General features: G+C 47.2%; 1 protein-coding gene across 1 annotated transcript in view; it reads left to right on the top strand.

The window, feature by feature from the left end:
• The first annotated feature begins 334 nt into the window (after positions 1 to 334).
• nbas (NBAS subunit of NRZ tethering complex) overlaps positions 335 to 9,128 on the top strand; it is a 31,434-nt gene continuing 22,640 nt past the window's right edge. Inside the window, 17 exon segments of the mRNA XM_077587940.1 lie at positions 335 to 484; positions 1,183 to 1,234; positions 1,355 to 1,391; positions 1,658 to 1,735; positions 1,827 to 1,874; positions 2,249 to 2,292; positions 3,398 to 3,531; positions 3,607 to 3,740; positions 3,939 to 4,037; positions 4,161 to 4,299; positions 4,518 to 4,583; positions 4,673 to 4,801; positions 5,142 to 5,205; positions 5,283 to 5,476; positions 6,336 to 6,602; positions 7,866 to 7,991; positions 8,079 to 8,365. Of these exon segments, the coding sequence (XP_077444066.1) occupies positions 392 to 484; positions 1,183 to 1,234; positions 1,355 to 1,391; positions 1,658 to 1,735; positions 1,827 to 1,874; positions 2,249 to 2,292; positions 3,398 to 3,531; positions 3,607 to 3,740; positions 3,939 to 4,037; positions 4,161 to 4,299; positions 4,518 to 4,583; positions 4,673 to 4,801; positions 5,142 to 5,205; positions 5,283 to 5,476; positions 6,336 to 6,602; positions 7,866 to 7,991; positions 8,079 to 8,365 (1,991 nt within the window). The 5' untranslated portion in view covers positions 335 to 391.

Raw genomic sequence — 9,128 nt, 5'->3', positions numbered from 1 at the left:
TTCAAACAATGGCGAGGGAAATATTAGGAAAAGCTTAAGCCGTTATACTGTATATTTTGTCATTTAAATAATGAACTAAAGAATATTAAAGTACGCAAAAGTAGTTATTTCAAAATTGCAACGTTGTATTGATTATTATTGCATTTATGTAATTTGTATTAAATGATTCTATGGGTAAAACGTAAACAAGAATTGTGGTTTCTCAATTGTTAAATTTCCACTCGGCTTGTTTTTTTTAATAAACATGACATAACCACACATTCTCCCGACGCAAGATGGCCGCGCCCCATTCACGCCTAGCTTTCTAGAGCAATAGGCACGATGGTTGAGTGTTTTACTATCCCGCGCGAGTTGCCGTAATAATCGTTGACAGCTGCGCTTTTCAGTCAACATGGCGAAGGATAGTTTGCTCGAAGGCGAAGAAGAGAACATTTTATACGATTTACTTGTTATTAACGAATGGCCTCCGGAAACCGACACTCAGGTTAGACGGCTAACATTTGATATTCGTGCCATTTACTTGCATTTCTCGTCTTTGTGCCTGCGTAAGTTGGAAAACAGTCAGTGACGTGGACCTGCAGCCGACATCACTTCATGTCCACTACCGGCAATTGTTTTTATAAACACTGATAATTACTAATAATTAATACATTTGCAGACTTGTTTAAATTATTAGGTTTTACGTGGCACGCTGTTGTACTGCTGGGCGTTCAATGAGGTGACCAGGTACATTTAATAATTAAATGTCCCTACTAGCCTCATTGTAATGACTGGTGATTAAATATGAATTCATAATGAAACAAATAGGAGGAGGGGGTGCTTTTAGCTTATCCTGTTCAACAAGGTTTTTAAAAAAATAATGATTTATTTGCCTTGTTTATACCTTTTTACAAAAATAAATATAACAAAAGTGAGTACAAAGAAGTGGTTATTTTTTATACTCAAAACTAGGTTTTAATTACTAATCTAACATTTCAATGTCCAAAAATATAAAGAATAATAATAAGAAGACAATAATTACTATCATTATGGTTTAAAAAGAATATTCAAACATTTTTTAGGTCTCTAGACGAGGTGTTGCGTATATTCATTTGGTCGCCAATTACTTTGTTATCAATGACCAGGAATAAGTGAAAAAAAAAAATTGAAACGGGAATTGACGCAAAACGTCTTTGTTTACAGGTACGAGGCCATAAGGACCAAAACACGTCTCTTGTGGCAAAAACACTGACCGGTAAGAGAGATACGTTTCTCACTGCTTTAAAGTGAATTCATCTCAATGTTTGGCTTATTTAGTTTGCAGGTAAAATAAGTTGTTTGTGTATTATTATGCTGATGGGTGCATTTCTTTTAGGCCCATTTCGTCTCATCCTGCAATATCTGTGGTACAGGTAAGGTTATTGTTCCCAAAAGTCAAAGACTGCTTGTTGAACAGATGTTGTAGACAGCCATTTAATTAAAAAAAATCTACCACTTTTAGGATAATCCACTTTTTACCATGAAACATTTTGCTAAAATGTAGATTTTTTTAATGAATCTCAGACAAACTAGCCTTTCTTTCCCTCAAAAACAAAAATAACATTTGACATTCACTGGATTGGATGTCGATTTTCACCAGTGCAGCCAGCCAATGAGTTAATGTGTTTTTTAATTCCAGCCCCTCCAGTTCGTCTCTGCCACCCGCTCTTCTACATTTGGTGAACAAACAAATGGGATGGCAGTTGGCGCTTGCTAGGTACGTGACGCCGCATCTCAATTTTATCTCCCTCCGATAACACTTCAGGGTTATTCATTTTTAAATATTTTCTTGTTTTTTTGGGGGACAGCAATGGCAAACTCCTGGCGGTGGTTCAGGACCAGTGTGTTGAGATCAGGTAACTAAAATACACTAAATGTTGGATTTTTTAAAAATCATATCGCCTTGGTTTTCTCATCGCTTACCTGCTTCAGTCCAGACCTGCTGAAATGCAGCATTCTAAATACGAAAAAAAAGATGTGGTATAGCACTCGATGCGGGCCTTGAACTGGGAAACAGCGCCTTCGTGCGTCCAAACTTGATTTTGCAAGGCGGCTGACGAATGGACGCAAGTGGTAGTGCAGCTAATTGTTTATTTTCAGCAAAACCACACGTACAGACAGAATTTGAATCGATACGGCAATCGTGCAATATCATATCGCCGAATCAACGATTTAAAAACATTAATTGTACATATATCCAAATATTTTTAGCATTTTTTCTTCTTTTCAGGTCTGCAAGAGATGACTTTGGTTCTGTCGTTGGAAAGTGTCAAGGTAAGACTCGTTTGCTGCCATCGACGGCGATCGCCCGTCCCGGTCCAAATGCTTTGGACGTCTAGCGCCGTCGATGGCAGCCGATTCCTCCTTCCGGTTGTGCTCTCGTCTTCCCTTTTCGCCCTGCCTCCTCCGCAACAGCGAGAGGGCTCCATTTCCACATCAATGACTTTTTTTTTTTTATGGACGGGGCCGGCGGAAAATAGGATGCTTGCGTGGGCGCGAGTCGGGGGAGGGAAAGCCGGCGCCGATGTAAAGAAGCCGCCTTTATCGCTGCTCAACAGCCCCGTGTCATCCGAGCCGACGTGCGCCGTGACACCAAAACGACAAGACAAGCGGCTGTTCAAAGCAAATCCCCCATAAAGAAATACATATTCCACTTTGATGGGGGATGACGGCGTGGAAATTGCCACCGTATCATATTCCGCGTGGATGATGATTAGAAAACAAAAAGTGCTCGCGTGGTTTATAATGGATGGCAATTCAAAGTGAGCCAAAAGTGGACCGTTTTTATATATTTGAATGAAGATTAATAATATATCCAAATGACTTGCTTCGGTTTATTATTAATAATGGAATTTTTCAAGTGGAGAAGATGGTTAAAATTTTATAAAAGGGAAATTGTCGGAATTTATGACCGATAACAGAATTTAAAAAAATGTAAAACATTTTAATAAGGTTTTAAATGGGAAATGATAGGAAATATGACAGTTATTCCGTTTAGGTTCTATTTACATGTATTTATTTTGGAAATGGAGCCCAGAATTTAAAAAATGTCAAATATTTTAAAAGGTTTTAAAGGGGAAATGATAGGAAATATGACTCAACAGTTATTCCGTTTTAGGTTCTATTTACATGTATTTATTTTTTTCAAACATGTAATTATTTTTTTGCGTTGCGAGCATCTTCGCCTAACAAGCTTTAAAAAAGCACGGCTTTTAATAGGCTGCAGTTCTGCCAATGGCCACCAGGTAGCAGTGATGCTTTATAAAATGGATTCTAAAACCCTTTTAATTAAAGAAATGTAGAAGCCTGTAGCTTTTTTTAAAGGGCCTCGGGTCGTTCGGATGAGTGTGACGCTTGTCCGCTGGTTCTCGTCCCCCAGTGCCAAAGGACCCCAACCCCCAATGGCGCGGCGTGGCCTGGAGTCACCACTGCGCCCTGCTGGCCTTCGCCGACAGCACGGGCACCGTGCGTCTCTTCGACCTGGTGGGCAGCGAGCTCTTTGTCATCCCGCCGGTAAGCGACCCATCGCCGGGCTTTGGCCTTTCCTCCTTTGGCGGCCATTGACGTCTCCTCCCCGCCGCCGGCCAGGCGCCGAGTTTCCCCGGCGATTTCGGCTCGGCCGTAGCCGGCCTCATCTTCCTGGAGTACACGGGGAGCGCCCAGTGGTCGGCCGAACTGCTCGTCATCACGTTCGGGGGCGGTCTCAAGAGCTACCTGGTCAGGTGAGCGGATGGCGGGGAATCTCTATTTTTATTTGTTTTGTAAATGATGGAGCAAAAATAAGAATTAAATGATTTTGATGGGGAAAAAAAACATGGGTAATATTCTGTTCATTCATTTTTATTTGTTAGCAAAAAAATATGTCTTCCAATTGTCGCACGCTGACGTCCTCCTCTTTTTTCTTGCTGTCCACGGAACAGCGTGGGCACCACTCAGAACGTCCAGGAAAACCACACCTTCAGCTTCTCCGCCCACCACCCGCACGGCGTCACCGCGGCCGTTTACCACCCGGGCCACCGGTAAGTCGACAAGATGACGTGATTTTGAAATGGCCATTCCGGTAGCATACATACCGGCGGTCCGAGCGAGGGGGGCGCTTCGGGGGGCGCTTCGACGGGCGACTAACAGGGCGCTGTGGGCAGACTGCTGCTGGTGGCCGGCCGCCCCCCGGGAGACGACGGCGGCTCCGAGGCGGGCTCCTGCGGCCTGAGCGCGTGGAGGTCGCTCTCCGCCTCCCCCCACTACAAGCAGGTCACCGGCTACCAGGACGACGTCCACCCGGTACAAGGATCTCTCAAATTCTTCTTATTTCCTTCCTTTAATGTAACTAACTTCAGTCTGAGAGTCAAAAAGCATGTCCTACTAAAAACTCTATGGAAAAGAATGTACTTTTTTTGCATTCATTTCCATGGGCAATTTCTCATTCACTGGTCCTGACTTGTCACATGTCCTTTTCTAAATGCACCACCTGGCCCGTTGTCCTTTCTCTCCGCCATCAGAGCCAGAAGCGAACTTTCTTGAGGATGCCCGGCTTGCGGCTCTTTGGCAGACGAGGAGAGGAAAAGGTAATGTTTGTCCCCTGGCTCATTCTCGCTCGGTCTGGGGACGACTCGCCTCAGCTGTCACCCGGCTCACTCGCTCGCCCCCGCCTCAGGACGGCGTCTTCCGCATGAGCCTGAGCCCCGACGGGACGCTGCTGGCCGTGGTCCACTTCTCGGGTCGCCTGTCGCTCTGGGACGTGCCCTCGCTTCGCCGCAGGGCGGCGTGGGAGCCGGAACAACAGGTGAGGCTTGCCGAGGATGGCGGCAAAACCTCCATTTTGGGGGAAGGGCAGTTGCATTCATTGGGACACACACACATGTGCAGTTCCTTCATCTGGTTTTCATTATTAGTAACATTTTTATTATTGCTCTTATGGTCATTTGCATAGATTTTCTTTTGTTTTTGAGCTCCAGAGCTCTGGCTAACGTACTTATTTGGCTACGCGCGCTAGCATCCGTTCCGCTCGGTTGCGTGCGTCGCGTCAGGCCACAGCTCTTTTTTTAGAAGCCGTAAATTCTCCCCCTAAACGTAAAGGGGGCGACCAGATTAATCTCCATCTTTTGTGCATCCCGCCCCCGCAGCCAGGATTTGAGGAGATCAATCCCGAGTGGAAAAGCTCGCTGGAGAAGAGGAAGAAAATAAAAGGTATATTTCAGCTGCCGGCGCTCTCGGCGGGAAGCCGTCTTATTTTCTTTCTTTTATTTTTTTTCCTTTATTTTTAGACAAGGAGCGCTACCGGCCCTTGGTGGACGTCAACTGGTGGAGCGAAAACGCGCTGATCCTGGCGCGCTGCTCGGGCGCCGTCGCCGTCTCGTCCGTGCGCGACCTGCGCAACCTGCTGGGAAAATCCTGCGAGTGGCTGGAGACCTCGCCCCGGGTGACGGCCGCCCACGACGGGGGATTTCTCAGCCTGGAGGTATACTAGTGCTGCCACCTGGTGGCGGGGGGGACAATTCTCTCAAATGTACGGACGCAATATCATTAGGGTTCATCAAATTTCATGCTTAAATATACATGTGGGTCACATGTAGCCATTTTTGTTTTCGTCACAACGATCAACAACATTAAAATGTTGCTACAAATCTTCCAAAATTGATACAGTCGTCCATTTGAGGTTCAATATAGTTGTCCCTTAGTCAAATGATGTTGGCCATGGTGCGTTCTGATGAAATCCACATGTATAATTTGGTCTCCCCGGATATGACAACAAGCTCGAGTGTTATTCCCCTCTCTTAGTATGTAGTTTAATCTTGTTCTGGCGTCAAGAACGAGAGATTTCGGAACTTTTTGGGAAAGTTTCATCAGCCCCGCTTGTGCTATTACTTGTACATGCAGACAGCGTCCCAAAAGATGAAAATGACATTTTTTTTTCTTCAGCCCCATTTTGTCATCTTCTGAGTTGGCAGAGAAATTGCGCTCCTTCTTTTTTGGGGAAACGGTAAAAAGATCATCGTCCCGCTTTGGACGAGGACCACGAAAATTGGCACATTTTTTCCGCCCCCGTTAAAAAGCAATCCAAAATATTGACTTTTTTTATTAGAAAAAAAATGTAAAAATGTCTTGGGCGTAAATAGTTTGATTTTCTTGAATGGTCTTGTTCTCTTGTAATAAGATGAGGGTCTGCAAACAATATTTGAAATCCAATTGGAATGTTAGTGTTGATTAAAAACTAAATAGAAAAATATATCAGCTCAAATAAAATGAGTTATTTGAGGAATTAGTAAACTAAAGTATGCGCTCCCATTTTTTTGCTCCTTTTTTCTTCTCCGTCCCAGTGCGAGGTGAAGCTCGCCCAGAAGCGCGGACGCCCGGAGAGCCATCCGGGCGAGGACGACGACGACGGCGGCGGCGGCGCCGACTCGGACTCGGACGACGAGTCCTCGGCCAAGGCCCGCTACTTCGGCTACCTCAAGCGGGGCTTGTACTACGTGACGGAGATGGAGCGCTTCGCGCCGCCACGCAAGCGTCCTCGCACCGTCCTCAAGAACTACCGGCTGATTAGCCTGCGCTCCACCACGCCCGAGGAACTCTACCAGAGAAAGGTAGGAAGGAAGGAAGGCCGGCGTTTCAAGAATTCTAATTTTGCCTCGGCTGTATTTTTATATTTTTTGAAAAAGCCCTCCATGTTTGAGCGTCGCCGACCCATCCGTCATTTTTACCAGGCTCCTTCATCGTGGTCGGAGGCCATTAGTCTTGGTCGCGGCTTCCGACGGCGAGCGGTTAGCGGTCGTTTGTCATTGTTGCTCCGCCTGGGGAACGCTGGCGTTTTGCCGCAGACGCCGTACGCTCGACTGCGTTTTATCAAAAACATCACGTGACGATTCATTTGTGTGTTTCATTGAGTTGATATAAATGAAGGATTAAAGGTACAGTAACCAATTCCTGAAATTTTAGCTTTTTATTGGCTTTCTCCGCCGCCCCGGGACCTTTGCGCCGCCGCCAACATTTTCATTAGCCGGACCCGCCGAGACGGCGCTCGAGGGAGCGGTAACGCCATTTTTTTCTTCCGATGCGCTCCTACGACAGCTTTAACCGCGCTGGCTTCTCTCCGCCCCGGAGGAAGCGCGGAGGGAGCAGACTGGCTAATGTGGCGCTTTGTACTCCCTCCCACACGGCGGTAGAATGCGCGTACGCGTGGGCTGGCTATTGTCCAATCAAATGCTTTTCAAGGCCGCGATAGGACCCCGATGCTTCCCACATGGCAATACGGGCGCTTGTTTAGAGGAGAAATTTGAAGGCTGATGCTTAGAATAGTTTTTCTTTTTTCTTTACCTGGCACTAACCGTGGCATGACCTAGGTGTAGGCTAAGGTTATATTTTCAGTCAATTCTACACTCAATATATCTACCATGGATTTAATGAGAGCCCCCCAAAACAGGACTGAGATTAAAGTCGTAGTATTACCCAGGAAAAATTGTTGTCGGCTGTGTTAGTTTGAGAAAATGTGCGATTTTCGGAGAATTTGAGACCGAAAAAAGTCGTTAAATGTATCCATGCCATGCAGCTAGTGAAATGAGCTGCTACCTACTTTCCGTACCTTAACAGGCAGCTACAACAAATTATTAGCATGGATCAGTGTATTTTTATTCGATGAAAGATTTCCTTCCAAACTGAAGGCGGACTCAATACTGTTTTTATTATTATTAATTCATCACAACCGAGAAAGAAACATTGGGTACGTTGCGTTCGCCCGCTAGCTTAACGCTAATATGGAACGTAACACGTCGTTCCCCCTGCTAATGAATATGAGCACGCATTGGCCGTATCTGGAAGGGATAAATATTGATGTTCATTTGGATGCGCAGATCGACAACGAAGAATACGGCGAGGCCTTGTCTCTGGCCCGAGCGTACGACCTGGACTCGGACTTGGTCTACCAGAGGCAGTGGAGGAAGAGCGCCGTCAGCGTGGCCTCCATCCAAGATTACCTGGTTAGAGCCCGCCGTTGCCACGGGTTCGGCGCTCCCCGTTGCCCGCCTCACCCCGCTCGCCTCACCCCGCTCGCCTCACCCTTGCAGAGCAAGATCCGCAAGCGCTCGTGGGTCCTCCACGAGTGCGTGGAACGCGTCCCGGAGAACGTGGACGCGGCCAAGGAGCTGCTGCAGTACGGCCTGAAGGGCACCCAACCCGAGGCCCTGCTCGCCATCGGCAAGGGGGAGGACGCCGGCCGCTTCGTGGCCCCGGGCGACCTGGACGTGGACGACGCGCCCTACGAGGACCTCTCGGAGGACGAGGAGCTCCGGGTGGAGGCGGAGAAGGAGGCCGGGAGGAGGCGGGAGCTGCTGGCAAAGCTGGATTTCGCCAGGTCAGAACCGTCCCTGTTCCTTCAAATTGGACAAGGCGAGCAAACGAAAAAAAAAAACCTTATCTGATTTTGAGCTACCAATAAGTCGTTCATTTTTTATTTATTTTTCCCCCCGGCGGGCGGCGTGGGAGGAAAGACGAGAACCAGCTCCTCCGCCTTTCCCAATAACGCTTTGATGAGTCCGGGGGAGGCGGAGGGGACATTAGCGACGGCGACGCCGGCGCTAGCGCAGATTAGCGGCTAATCATCTGGCTGTAATTTATGCCTTTGTTGTTAAGCGCCCGGGGAAAGACTAATGAAAATGCCTTCAGCGGCCACTAATCACCTCCCGTGCGCGCCGACGGGCCGGCGCTAAAGCTCGGGAAAGGTGCGAAAGCGCGCCATTTACGCTAATGAACGCCGCTGCTTAAAAATGCGTCGGCCCGGCGTCTTTTTTTAAGACCATTGGAAGGAACGGCACATCGGTTGGGGCTCTCGGACGACGCCGTTCGTCTCCCCAAAAGGAAAATACCATTGGATTGAAACAAATCACTAGAGGCTGTAATGAATTGCCTTCTTCCCGCCTGACGTTGCCTTGGCGCCGGGCCGATATGGATTATAATTCTCTTGGTAATTTCTTTTTAAGTAAATTGCCGTTATATAGAAATGGCTAGGTATCGATCACGTGCGTTCCGCATTGTCGCATGGGCAGGTTGGCATTAAAAAAGGCATGAACGAACGTCAGTGCTTTTAAAGGGGGCGCTTTAGTCAAATAGGTTGGACG

This window comes from Stigmatopora argus, chromosome 19 (genome assembly GCF_051989625.1).
Source record: "Stigmatopora argus isolate UIUO_Sarg chromosome 19, RoL_Sarg_1.0, whole genome shotgun sequence".
Lineage (NCBI taxonomy): Eukaryota > Metazoa > Chordata > Actinopteri > Syngnathiformes > Syngnathidae > Stigmatopora > Stigmatopora argus.
This window is presented reverse-complemented; position numbering and strand designations above follow the sequence as displayed.